The sequence below is a fragment of the Taeniopygia guttata genome, chromosome 20 (assembly GCF_048771995.1).
Source record: "Taeniopygia guttata chromosome 20, bTaeGut7.mat, whole genome shotgun sequence".
NCBI lineage: Eukaryota > Metazoa > Chordata > Aves > Passeriformes > Estrildidae > Taeniopygia > Taeniopygia guttata.
The window spans coordinates 10,251,231-10,265,714 of NC_133045.1; the positions used below are offsets into that span (position 1 = coordinate 10,251,231).

At 41.7% G+C, this 14,484-nt stretch overlaps 1 protein-coding gene across 1 annotated transcript; it reads right to left on the minus strand.

Moving 5' to 3' along the window:
• Positions 1-259: 259 nt before the first annotated feature.
• Positions 260-5,215, minus strand: MRGBP (MRG domain binding protein). Its single transcript, XM_030288598.4, has 5 exons — positions 4,829-5,215; positions 3,830-3,951; positions 3,195-3,276; positions 2,617-2,694; positions 260-1,582 (listed from the first exon to the last, which is right to left on the minus strand). The coding sequence occupies exons 1-5, from the start codon at positions 5,046-5,048 to the stop codon at positions 1,392-1,394; spliced, it is 693 nt and encodes a 230-aa protein (XP_030144458.1). The 5' UTR covers positions 5,049-5,215; the 3' UTR covers positions 260-1,391.
• Positions 5,216-14,484: the final 9,269 nt, after the last annotated feature.

The window sequence follows — 14,484 nt, forward strand, 5'->3', positions numbered from 1 at the left end:
TTCTGAGTGGTTGCACCAGTACACGCTATTGTTGTCATATTTCTACTTCAAGCTATATAATCATTTCAGAGGAAAAATTTTTGATAGAATCCCGTAGATGAGAAGGATTTGCCCACAGGGACATGAGACTTTAGTTACAAAATAAGCATTTTATGGCCAAAATCTGTGTAGATCGTGACAAAGTAACCAACACTTTAATGCTACATTACTTTTAAAATAAGTTGGGCCAGATTTTAATCAAGTCACACAACAACTGCCATTTAGTAAAATAAAAACAAGTCAAATTTATTCTTTGTATAAAACAAGAGAAGCAAATTAGGCAGACAAGAACTTGGCTATGTACCTAGAAGAAAACCAAAAAATGAGAAGACTCCTAGTGCCTCACCTTGAAGGCAATACTGAGAGATCAAGAAGTAATTCTTCTTTTTATTAACTGATAGTTAATATAGTGAAACAAATTCAGTACCATTTCAGCCTGCTTCATTCACCATTTAACAGGTGTGTGTTGACTATAATTTGTCTTTTGACAACACAAAAATAGTAACTTCATCAAATCTCAATGTTCTAGCATACAAAAGATAAACATTACAATGTCAGCAAGATTCTTGCATTGTAGAACAAAACGAACATTTTGGAAAACCAATTCCATTCACATCTACTAAAACTGCTTTTAAAAAAATAAATAATTAAGTACAAACCTCACTGTCACACACTACTGTATTACAAATGGATGAAGCAACACCTCCATGTTCAGGCACAGCTCAGCTGATCCCTTACAAAACCATGTGTCATCACCAGATATTCTATTTAGGACACTTTTAATTATTTGGGCCAATTTTCACTTATGGTTAAAAAATGTTACATCAGAAAGGGTGAAATTAGGTTCCTCCAGCAAAGAGAGCAACAGAACACTTCAAATGCAGTGGTCACCTGCATTTAAAATAATTTTACTTTGCTGAACCAACAAATTGATACATTTGATACAAATGGAAGGGAAATGGCCAAACATTATCCACAGATGGTCTGTAACAATCACAGACAGCAGAAAACGCAATCCCACACTTAGAGAAATCACCTCTGGGTGATGGTCCAAGGCGCTGTGCCCCACGGGGCACTTTCCACGAGCTGTGCTGACTCAGAGTGTGCTGCTGGTTTGAAATGCAGCGCTGGCACTGTCACACCCACCCTCCCCACTGCCAGCTTTGTCCCCACACCTGGGCACCTCGCTGCTGCCCAGAAAACCCCCCAGGAGAGACAAAGCCAAAGCGCAAATTCCTCAAATACTGGCTCAGGTATCTTTTACTCCTCTGAAAGTTTATGTAGCGACTGTGCCGCTCCTTGTTTTTGCTGCTCCCTCCTCCCATCCCAGAGTTTGTCACTGCTCCTCAGCTCTATGTCCTGCGTCGTTTGGCGGCGCTGGGACTTGAGGGGTTGCTGTTGGCATTTAGAACCTTCTCGGTGACTCTGTTGCGCTTCCTCTTATCAGACCCTTCTTTGGATCCAGGATCTGATGAAGTTTTCTCTTTCTCTTTGCTGCTTGGCTTTTCTGTTGTTTTTCCTAAACTTCCAGAGGGTGCAAAAACTGAAATAGGACCAAAGTAATGATTCCAGATCAGAGTCATACACATAGGCAAACAAGAGTGATATCAAACTTCTTTATATTCCATAAAACTTCTCAAAACAATCGACTCTCAGCATACTTGTCCATCATTTAAGTCTTACTTTCAGTTCTAAAGGAAAAATCTCTGAGAAAGGCACATCTTGCTTTTATTATTTGCTTTAAAGACAGGCATATATTTTGACAGGCTAAAAATCAAACTCTTTAAGTGGAATTAAACAGCACTTAATATTAAAATAATTAAAAGGAACACTTACAGAAACATAGGACCAATCTATGGAATTTATAATCAACAGGAGTCATTACATTTGGTACCATAGATAATTTAAAAACTGAACACCCAAAAATTTAATATATTTTAAAATACATTTTAAATCTTTTATTACAGTCTTTAAACACCACTTATTCAGTGATATAAATATGATGAAATTATATAGTTAGCAGTTGGCTTGGTCTGTTAAGATAAATAGCAGGATCTCTACTGTTCACATTTGACTTGTTCTACAGCAAAGTGTTAGGAAAACAAGCCTTTTATTTAAAAGCAGCAAGATAATGAGAATAAAATAAAATAAGCACTCTGCCCACCTTCCCATTTCAGCACGCAATTTTACAATCTCTTTTGATTTATAGGCCCTATTTCCCCCATGACTACAAAGTTCCCAACACAGAGCATTTAAGTTCAAAAAAATCAGACTCAGCTTTCTTCCAGAGATCCTCAGATTCCTCCAGACTCCCAGGGGTTTGTCAAGTACATATTAAAGCAAAAAATCTCCAAAGCTATACAACTTTGTACAGATGAATTAGGAGCAAAAAAGAAATCTTTTCAATAAGCAGCTGCTTACTCTGTGCACTATTAGTCAAGTTCTTAGCAGGAGCACAGGCTAAGTCTGAGTACAAATCACACAGTACAGTGCATTTGGATTTACATTTTAACATTAATTTCTCAATTACAGTTGGTTTTTAATCTCGTATTACACAGTAGAGAGTTACAAAATTACCTTCTTCAGGACCTGCATGCGTTTCCATCTCTTCTTTTAAAACTTCCTCTTTCACTTCTTCTTCCATCATTACTTTTCCTACAGAAAGGATTGTTAGCATTAGTTAGATGGTTTTAATGAACCACGTGATTTTTTTCTGGATTAGTAGCCTCTGCATATTTGTATGTTTGCAAATAGTCCATGCAACGCTCAGCAGTAATTCAGTGCCAAAAAATTATTATTAACATGAAAAAGTGAAATGCTGCATAGGCAAAACATATTGCAATGTCTTATCTGTGCTAAGATTTTACACTGAATTTTTAAAGTTTAATGTACCTCATAATTGAGAAGCATTCCACTGAAGTTTAAAATATCCCAGGAAGTCTTTGGCAGGTGCTTGAATTTTCTAGTTCTTACTTTGTATAACATACATCAGCTAAATTTCAAAATCCTGCTCTCACTGTTCAATCTGAGATTTCTGTCAAACTCCTGTACATTTCTATTAGATTTGACAATACATGCTTTCTGGGGGGAATTTTTTAAAAATTCTGAGATGAGAATAAAGCAACCAGGAATCAGAAACTGCAATCACATCTCACCTTCTCTCACTTCTTGAATCATTTCGTCAGGAAGAGCAAAATTCTTCTCTATATTAGGGAATGGAAGAATCTCAGATTCATGCTTAGAAAGAAAAGAAGGATCTCTGTGAGTGACTGGTAAAGACTTTAATTTGAATTTTGACATGCAATCTCAAGTTCTATTTTACATGCAATTAGGAGCTAAATAATTTTAAACAAGACACTTCAGATGTTAGAGAATCAGGAGGCTTCTGATATCAAACTGATTACTGAGGTCAGGATACTTGAGATCACAACTCACCATCATTTGAGATCATTTTTGGAACTCAAACATAGCAAATTCTTATGTACACAATGATAACGTTCTCCTTTGACACTTACATATGTATATAAACATTTTCTGGATCAGCATTTAGGTAACTTTACTAAACAAAGTCAGAACATGGTATCAAAAAAACCCCAAAAAACCCTCACAAGCCACTGCAGGCTTTATTGTCTCCTATCTAATCTACTTTTATCAGGGAAAACCCAATCAACTCACTGGAATGACACCTAATTCTAAGTACCATGAAAGGCACGACAGGCCCAGTGATTTTGGCCTGGCAAAACTCTGAACTCCATGAAACCATGTGGCAGCACCAACCCTTTATACTCACAAGAGCCTGCATATCATACATGGTGCTCAGATGGTCCCAGATCACTTTGGATGAGATCTGCCGTCCGATATTCTGGCTGAATTTATCCCGGATGCAAATCATGTGGAAATGGCGATTCACACCTGGGGGAAGAACCCAGTGCAATTAACACTGCTGACAGTTTTAGTTATGACACTTAGAGATATAAAGAAACTTATTTATTTACTTATGAATTAGAAAAGCCATGTTGTTACAAGGAATCCACACATTACCAGGAGAGACAGTCGGCAGCTGGGCAGGCTGATCTTTCACCCTACACTGCGGGTGCTGTTCTCTAGGGAGCTGAGAGTGTCCCTGCGGCTAATTCTAACACAGACAGAGTTTTTAGAGGGGCTGTGTGAGAAACATCCCAAGGGACGTATAGGGAGGGCTGTGCCCAGTTCTGGGCTCCTGACTACAAGACAGACACAGAGCTCCTGGTGTGGCTCCACTGAGAGAAGGAATTGGAGCATCCCTCTGACAATGAAAAGGAGAGAAAGCTGGGTCTGTTCAGTCTCAGAAGAGATGTCTAAGAGGGAACCTCAAACAATGTTTATGAATATCTAAAAGGGGGTGCCAAGAGGATGGATCCAGACTCTGCTTAGTGGTGCAGAGCAATAGGACATAAAGCAACGGGCAGAAACTGATGCACAGGAAGCTCCAACCTGAACACGAGCAAGAACTTCTTTACTGCGAACACTGGAACACACTGCCCAGAGAGACTGCGGAGCCTCCCTCACTGGATTTATCCCAGCTCGGCCCGCACACAATGCTGTGCCATGTGCTCTGCAGTGACCCTCCAAGCAGCACGACCCGCTCTGAGACGCTCGCACGGCGGGTGCGGGGCCCGGCCGGGCCCGGCGCTCCCTCCCGCAGGCCCCGCCGCAGCCCCGCGGGCCCGGCCCGGCTGCGGGGGCCGCCGGAGCCGCCCGGAGCCCCCGCCCGGCCCCGCCGCTCCCGGAGGCCGCGGCCCACGCTCACCTACGGGCTTGTGGCCCAGCATGGCGTGGAACAGGCACACCTCCACCTCCGGGCTCCACACCACCGCCGCCTCCTCCGCCGGCGCGCCGGGCTCCGGGCCGGCCGCCGCCGCCGCCGCGGCCGCAACAGCGGCAGCGACCGCCGCGGCCGCCCCGGGCCCGGCCGCGGGCAGCGGCGGCTTCTCCACGGCGGCGGCCGAGCCGCCCTCCGCCTCGCTCATCCCCGCCGCGCCGCGCCCGCAGCGGCTCCTGCCGGCCGGGAGCCGGGCACGGCCGCGCCGGGGCCGGGCTGGGGGCGGGGGAGCTTCGGCGGGGCCCCGCAGGTTCGGGAGGGCTCCTCCGGACGGGGAACCCCGCGGTCGCAGCGCCGGAGGCGGCGGGCGGGCAGCACCGGCGGCCGAGCAGCACCGGCGCTCGAACAGCACCGGCGGGCGGCCCTGAGGAGCGGCGAGGCCGCGGCTCTGCCCGGCAGGAGGCTCGTGGGTTTCTGTGAGCACCGTTAGGCAGCGCTGGGAAGAGCAGTACGGGAAAGGCTGGCGGGGCTCTGAAGTGCCCCCGGGGCTCTGGGAAGGGCCTGACGGAGCGCGGTGCTGTGTCAGGGTGCGCTGCAATGTCCACGGGCTCCGCAGGGCTCTGCTCTGCATTTTGAGATCCCTGGGGCTGGGCTGGCGGTCAGCCCTGCTGCCCAGGTAGCCTCGGCCACCCCAGTGCTTGCCCTCTTGGTCTGTGAAGTCTTGGCCTGCTCAGCATTTATCCCCATGGCCTGTCCTTGTCTGGCACGAGGAGCTGCCACAGTGAAGGATGTCCCAAGCGCTGCGACCCCCCTGGCTGCTCCTCCTTGTCACAACAGGATCGTTTTATATCAAATATCAACCTGGCACTCATGCTTAACAAATAACTGTGCCTGGCTTGGTTACAAAATGCAGATCCTACCAGCTTTACCCGTCTTTTAAGATGTAAAAAAAAATATAAATTTGTTTGGGAAGAAAGGGAACATATTACTCCCTTGGTGATAAGGGGTTTTTGCCTTGTTAGGTATAATTAGACACACAAGCATGAAATAGGACTGCTGTTGCTTAGGTGATAGGGCTTTCCAATTGCTCACTCCTCACTTGAAGATTTAATCCATTTTGTGACATTAAAAAGATTTCAACAGCAAATAATGATCACGTCATATGCAAGGAATGAGTGTTCTGAGTGAATAATAAAGCAGTGGGGGCAAACACTCACAAGCAGAGATATTATTTTCATGCAAATTATCCAAATAATAAAAAGCAGGAAGGGGAAAATGCAATTTTCTGTAATTGAACTTTCTGTACCTGTTCATACCCAAAGAGCTGACTCGTATCATTGTTTTGGGCTTGATGTAGTTAATACCCCAAACAGGTTAATCTAACATTAAATAAACATTTGAAATAAGTTAAACCCAGAACCTCATGTGTGAAGCCTTGAGAAGTTTGGTTGTGTGAATCCTGGATGTGGATGCCTGGGTACAAATCCTCTTTTCCAGTGGGGTTCAGTCTGACCTCTTAGAATGGAAAGGATTCTGTGCCTCCAGTTTGGCTTAGATGCTGTTGAAGTTCTCCAGGAACAGCTTTCTTTGAGAGCTCCAGAGTGACCAGAGATCTTGCTGGAACGACTTCTCTATATCAAGAGCACAGGAATCTCAGAATTATTCCTTCTGCCTGCTGTCACTGCTGTACCTGGGTCCTGGCTGTGCTGGGCCTGCCTTCACACAGCTCAGCCTTCACACCGATTTCCTCGTTTTGAGCCAAAATTACCTATCCACAGGACTTTGCCAATCTCAAACACAGGTCCTCATGTTTTTGCAGTTAAACCCAGCCCTAAATCTCAGCCCTGTTTAATCTTCCAGTTTTTATTTGATCTGTGCTGCTGCCTGGTCTTCAGCTGCTACTGAGAGAAAGGCTTATGATTTCCTGTGATGGCTGCACAGCAGGAGGAAATCATCTCCTGAACAACTAAATCCCTGTTTCCATACATGTTTCTAGACATAGAAAAATGAGGGGAGAAAGGAAAGCAAATAAATTTTCAGAGTGTAAAAATTGTTCCCCAGTAGAACAGTTTTCAAAGTTTTGCAGGAATAACTTATTTTTAAGCTTGTGTGAGACACTGAGTTTCAGCACTCATCTGTCACATTATGCTCCTACTTAAAGACATCAAGAGGGAATAACTGTGTCAACTCAGACAGCAATTTTTATGTCACTAACTTTTATGGCTAAAAAAAGTAACATGTGAAACAGAGTATGAAAAAAACTGATGTCTACCTCTGAAAATAAAACAGCATCTGAAAACAATTCAATTCAGTACAATAATATTAGTGCAACAGGAGCAGTATGTGCACAAACTGGCTGCTATTTTGTTTCCATCAGAAATAATTTCTGTCTGTCTAAATTCCCTTGTCACGTTCAATGCTTCTAGGAAACATATGGGAGCCTATAATAATGCCACGTACAGCCTCCACCTGGATCTTGACCAGAGTTTAATTTTTCCCTCATTAAATTTGACTGGGTTGTTTTTTTTTTTTGTGCTTTTTTTCCCCAGTCACCGAACAGATTTTTCAGAAAAATTTGCACTTCTCCCATTCAACTTTAAATTCTACTTTTGAGTTTAAGCAGATATGGGCTGTGTAAGAAGTGCATTATTTTATTTCTTCATTTTTCTCCCTACTCTTTAGGCTGCTTAAAATTCTCTGTGGTTTTTGTGTCACCTAAGGGTGCTGAGCCCTTGGCTGGATCAGTGTTTCCCCCACCAGAAGATGATCAGTAATTTCCTAAGACTTTGCAACAACTGAGAAATCTGCCTGGCATTTGGCATTCTCCCTAGAAGTGTTGGATTTCTGGGATAAGCAATATGGCTACAACTATTTCTGTCATTATTTTAGAACACCATGTGCTAGTGCCCTTAACAAAGCAAAAATTTCATTCCAAGTCCTGTAATTTTTGGTGTGCCTCATGAACATTTGTAAAAGAGTATCATCTGCCTACTTTTGCATTAAACCAAATCTATTAACCTTTGCTGAGGGTGCTTTAGAACTTCTTGAATATGGAGTCTAACAGGATTTTTCTTACACAGGTAAGAAGTACATGGAGAAGTACGTTTTTCTGGAGCTTCTTCCTGCAACAAATTCCTCTCAGATCCATAAATCCTCCTACAAAATAAGTAACTTCCATACCTTGGCACATTCCAGTATTTCTGAATAAAATACCCTGCATGACTTAGGAGGACCTCCTGAAGAGAAGAGTGCTGATGTGATTTGTAAGCTTTAGCTGTACTTTCAAAATCCATTTTTTTTTTAGTGTGAAATCTGTGGGAAGTTTTGCTTTAACAGAGCTGCCCGGGGAATTTTCCAAAACTAGGAGCCTGTTTATTTTACATATCTTTTAATAAATCAGTGAAGATAGTTTGATATGGGGATGGTTTTCTCTCTATTATAAGATAAAGCGGTCTGTTGTTAAAGTCTTAGCACAAAGCCCCTTAGAGCAGCATTGCCTCTTCCAGATAATTACCTTTTTTCTTTGCTTAAAGGTGTATTAGATTATATTAAACAAGGACATTGAATGGAAAATTCACTCTCAAGATCTGCTCTGCACGGTTTCTTACAGGTGCAAAAGAGGGAATTTAAATCACAATGAGGGTGAAGCAGCAAGGCTGAGGGCAGCAGCTGTCAAACAGGGGATCCACTCTGCTCCAACATATGTTCTCAAACTGAATTTTTCCCTTGTGATCATTTGTGCTCGTTCTCCCAGCAGAGAGAGGCTTCATATTAGGTGGGCATCAGATGGCAAACGTTGGCAAAGTAGATGGAAACAGTGCAAATAATTATCTCTGAGCATGCACAGAGGTGTTTGTTACTGCTGCTGTTTTGCTTTAAAATATCCCAGCACAGAGGGGATTGGAGAAGGAAAAGCCATTTACTGATTTTTCAGTTTGATAAATCCATCATACCCCAGGCTTACGGAGAGGCAGAAAGATAAACCAGTGGATTTATAACAAACAAGCTCAAGGTGAGCACAAGGATCAATTCCTGAATCCTTGGCTAGCCCAAGCCAACATCAGAGTATGTTTTACTGAAGGTGATTTTTACTGATTGTACCTGTCAGCCAAACTAAACTCCCATTTGCCCAGCTGGTCAGGACAGATCCAGAAGGAATTCCCTTCCTTGACAATTTCAACATTTGATTAGCTCATCCTTTCTTCTCAGGGGCTTTTAATTTTTTTTTTTTTTTAAACTACAACTACTAATTAGTAAAGTAACAAAGAGGCAGCATGGGCAGAGAGGATCTCCAGAGGGGAAGCAGGGGAGCAGTAACCCTGCCTAGCTGGCACTGGAACCACAGCCACACTCAGCTGTCGCTGTGGCGGAGGGTGGCAGCAGATTTTCATGGAGCACGTCTGCTCCTTTAAACACACACAGAACCACTCAGGGGTCTGGGAGATCCTCTTAGGACCCTTTTTTTTGGCATTTCGTTTTTGCTAAGGGTATTCACAAGCATCTTTCAGCAGCATCATGCCTTAGGCTGCAATGTGTGGGCGATGCCTGAAGTTGTTTCCTAGGATAGATCTGAAGCAGGGGCAAAACTGCAGCCACAGCCAGGCAGGCAATGCTGCAGGGAACAGCACAGAAAGCTGTGGAAGGAACAAGTCTGTGAAATCTGGCTTGCAATGATGATAAATCAGTAGAACCAGCCAGGTCTAAGCCAGGTAACTTGTCAAGGAATGTCTGAATTTGTAGAAATAGGTCTCTAGAGTCAGCGTGTCTCTGAAACAAGAGTTCACAGAGTTCTGCTTACTGGATCTTTTTTTCTCAGTGATTATGGAAAGAAGTCCTGTCCCATCTCCTGTTTTGTTTTATAAACACTTCTGGTTTTATTCTAAATTTTCATTGGATTTACAGAAGCAAAACAGAGCTGTGTAATTCTGTCTTTCCTCAAGGTACAAAGTGTATAATTACTCACAGTAGGGAATGCTTGATAAACCAATACATCTCATCCTGAAGCTTTATCTGTTGAACCAAATTCCTCAGTGTCCATCACCTGGAGAAGAAATTGGATTCTCAGAAATCACCAGTGTATTTGCAGTGGTTCCATCAGTAGGAGATGTTCTTAACCTGGGTCACTTTGCCTTTAACCAGGCAGATGCAGCCCTGGATCAGGAGCAACTTTGCCTGGTGTGGCCTAAAGTCTCCGAGTTTTGTCCTTTACATTTTCAATGACTCCACCACCATCTTTAATAACACTAAACCAGACTGACTGAAAAAAAAAAAAGTATTTTTATGCATAAGTGTGAATCAAAAGGGAAAAAATCCATTGATTCAGTGAAGGTAGAATTCTCTATAGAATGTATTCGGTTTTCTGTTTATTCGGTTGTTTAGGAGATACCTGTAAGAGGAGACAGGGGATAATTGGTTATTATTTTTCAGGCCTGGGATTCTTAATATTTTTTTTTTCTGTTATTTACAGCACATATTGCAAAGCCGGTTATTCCTTCTAAAACAACACAGACAAAAAAAAAAAAAAAAAGCCAAAATAACTCTATCAGTAATTTAAAGTATTTGGGTTAGATCTGAAATGTTTCCATCTTCATAGCCAAAAAAATGTCAGTTTTTACTATGTGCCTGCCTAGGGTGTCTCAGGAGCAAAAAAAACCCTTCAAGTAAATAAACAGGTTTAAAGAAAGGCTGTAGACAACACTGTCATGACTGACATCACTATATAAAAAATATGCTAAAAAAATCTATATATATATATATCAATCTGTTCCTGTTAAAAGGCACAGATACAGCTAACAATATCACCAAGGTAGAATGTGCAATTTTTGTTATGGATTGATACACTTGGCTACTTCCTGGTTTCTGATTCAGCAGGCAGAACTTTATTTCAGTGCATTGCAGCTTGTGTGGCAAAACTCAGGGATTTTTTAAACTCTAGTGTGGTGCTATATTTTGATGTAAAAGCCAATGATGCCAATGAGGGATTGCTGAGGAAGTTTTGTAAATTATGTATGATATGTTCATCAGAGACTTAATTGCATAAACCTGCCCACTGGATCAGCAGTTCTCTACTGCATCCAGAATTCTAATTGCCACTTTCTGCACTGTTTCCTACTCAGAGCAGCGCCTTATTACACTCTGACTGCAGGAATTTATAGTGGAGTCAGAGGCTGACTTGGCCAATGTGCTCTGCTGCTTTACTAAGATCAAGCTCTGCCTTTAAATTACTGCTCCTGCTTTATCCCTTGTTTATTTTGCTCAGTAGCCTCTATCCCAAAGTTGATATTTGAAGACTGGAGCATTCACTCCAAACTCCAACTTGATATTCCCATGGGAATGCATCCCTTGCTGGGTCAGGTCTGTCAGCAATGTTACATATATATCATAATTCCCACCTGAGCACATATGTTCAAGTGTTCTGAGGACAGCTGTGATTCACAGACCTTTTTTCTTTTTATTTTTTTTTTCTATTTTTTTTTTAATGGAATGGAAGTAATTGAAAACCTGCATTTTTAAGTAGATTTTATCTCTTTGCATTCTGGGGATAGTTTTCCCTCCTTAGCATAATGGATAGAAGTCTTAACACTTCCCATTTCTTCAACTGCATCAATTGCTTTGAATGAGGATCTCATTTTCACAAGACTCCTATAGACGTGACGGACCTAAATTCAGTGAAAATTACATAAAATTGAAAAGAGCAAATATAAGTGATGGCATGGCAGCACTATTACTATCATCTGCTTTGCATAATCATGTTAGGGACAGAGCCTGGGAGCACATTCCACAGCTTTTCCCAGCAAACTGTGCGTGGAAGCTTTTTGCAAAGAGACAGAGCTTCTCCTTCTAGTCAGGATTTCTCATTTGCTTCAGCCATTCATGCTGGTTTTATGCTCCTTGAGACAGTATCAGAGGCAAAGTACTAAATGTAAGGCATTTTCTGAAAGGTATGAAGAGCCCAATTTCTTTCATAATAGCTAATTTCACCATTTATCTATGTGAAACAAAAAGAAAATACCTGTTTGATTTTTATTGTGTGTTTTGGGGGTCTTTCTTTTAAAAGCTCACAAGCTCTGTCTGCACAGACTGGAACAGGGGGCTGAGGGATGAGGCTGATGATGCACACAGGGATTTGGATCCCACCCACACACCCTGGTGCTCCTGACTCATCCTCCAGTCCCTGAAGGAGAAACCAAGGCTCTCTCACTCTTCTCCCATTCTTAAAACCATCTCTGATGAGATCCCAGTTACTCCCACTTTCCCATTCAAAAGGAAATGCTGATTACATACAAAAAGAAACGCTGATACAGGAGGTGCCAATGTCTCTGCGGGTCTTTCTCCTGCCTTCCCAAGACTTCTGAGCAGCCCTTGGGAATGGGGGCAGAGAAGCAGCATTTGCTACACATTTGCTCTTGGAGAGATAATTTAAGAACATCCAAGCAATATCAGAGTTCTCTGATTCCCCAACCTTTTCATGCCTGTTCTTTAGGACACTGGAGATGCTGCTGCATGGCCAAAAAAATTAACAAGGACAAAAATCCCAAAAATCCTCTTTTTTTTTTTAAAAAAAAATCTTCATTCACTAACATTTTTCCATTTGCCAAGGAGTCTGGTTCTGGCTGGATGGGACAGAGGCAAAACTGACCCTTCATTCACACAAAATCGGTACATTTGTTAACTGCTATCCTAATTGAGGGATTTTTTGTTAACTCTGATGGCTCTATGCACTTTGTATTATAGGGACTGAATATATGTGAAGAAAAATTTAATGTCTAATTTATATTTGCCAAACTTGCTTTACCTCAGAGCTAACTCCAAGTCTTTCAGAACACAGCTCTTTTTCAAGCTTTCTTGGCTGCTATGAGATACCAAAACCTTAAAAATGAAAACTTCTTTTTGCAGTAACTTCAGAGAGACTAAATTAGGCCCAAGGTTCACCTGTGATAGGAGTTATTCAATCACATATATCTGACTTTCAAAAGCTTTTCTTTTTTTATCCCCCATTAGAAGCAGATGAAAGTTGGTTTGGAATCCAGGTACATCTTGCCATATAATAGAGTTCAATTGACTTTAAGAAAATAATAAGTAAAAATCTCTTTTGCCTTAGCAGTAAGAAATTTGGGGCTCAGGTGAACTATAATCTGTCCTATTAAGATTGCACACCAGAATTCTGAATTGCTCCTGAATTGATAATAAAAATATACAAGGTTTAAAGGATGGCTTTATCCCCAATGTTTCATTTCCCCTCCCTGGAAGCTATTACCTTAAGTGCTCTCTGCTTTCAGTGATGTTAAATATAATCACCACTGTTTTTCATTTGAATTACTAAATCTCCACTAGAAAATATTTACAGCTGGGGTAAGTTTAGAACTTGCATCTACCAATGTTTTGTTTGCTGCTTTTAAAGGAAGAGTTTTGTGACCCTACAAGAACCACCTGACCTTGGTCATGGGGCAAAACGCTCCCGCTCTGTTGAGTGGGAAAACCTTCCACCAAATCTACTTTAACAAAGATGAGTTTTTCAGAAATTCCCTTCTGTTATGGCCTGTCTCACCATGTCTGTTTTCCCTGATATCTGGGTCTGCTGTTCTCCCTTTTACTTATTAATCTGAAAACCAAATGCTCAATAGCCAAAGTGGAAAAAGACCTAAAATAAGAGGTGAAAAATATAAAGTTAGTGGCAAATTTTTTGTGCTGGGCCTCTATTAAATGATGTCCTTTAAACTGATCTCATAATTTTAATATTCCTTTATTTTGTTTTTTAGTTTTTTATGGGACAGATTTCCATCAGTGAAAGCAATAAAAACCCAGATGCAGAGTTAGCCCTGGGCCTGCTGTGACTGCTGTCCTTGTACAGGTGCCAAATGTTCATCTCCAGAGCTGATTTTTGTTGTAATCTCATTTCAGAAGCTCTAGTCCTGCTCAGGACAACATTTCATTGCTGTTGCCTTTCTGAGTGTCCAGCTGGGATGATCCATGGTAGCTTTTATCCCTGGGCACAGCAAGCAAAGGAGCACTTTCTCCTCATTTTGTGTTTGGCACTTTCTCCCCATTTTGTTTTTGGCACTTTCTCCCCATTTTGTGTATAGCAGTTACTAAAGTAGTTTTAAGGAGTCTGGCTATTCCATCAATTTAATTTAATTTATTTTCTCTCCATTGCAAGGGAGTCTGGTTGGTTTATGAATATATTCCATGATCAAAGGTGGGATTAAATGGAAATATTTCCACCCTTCAAAAATGACTTCAAGTATCAGGTGTGTAGCTGTTTGTGTACACATGTGCAGAAGTGTAATTCACCTTCAAAGGATTTGGGAGAGCTGATGAATTTTCCACTGTATCCAGAGTCTGATCTGGAAGAGGAATCCAAAACCACAATATGCTACATTCACTTTGAATTATTTTAGTTATTCTTCTTGGATCACCTTAGTGGAGTTGTTATGAAAAATTATCTTATCTCATTTCCCACTTTACCTTTATTGCTGCAGTTCATATCTGCATATTACCTTATCTCTGCTCCCTGATGGGATTGTTGCTAATTTATTCAAATTCAGAACATTTGCTATCTGTTCTCACTATGATCAAGGTGGGCTCATGCAAACTTGTGCTCTTCTAATCAGTTTTATTAGACAGGATTGCTGATTAAATTCCTT

Coding starts and splice junctions, on each gene's coding strand:
- MRGBP (XM_030288598.4), bottom strand. CDS start 5,048: ATGAGCGAGGCGGAGGGCGGCTCGGCCGCCGCCGTGGAGAAGCCGCCG. Junction 3,277..3,829: donor TGTATGATATGCAGGCTCTT/GTGAGTATAAAG, acceptor TTTCTTTCTAAG/CATGAATCTGAGATTCTTCC. Junction 2,695..3,194: donor GATTCAAGAAGTGAGAGAAG/GTGAGATGTGAT, acceptor TCCTTTCTGTAG/GAAAAGTAATGATGGAAGAA.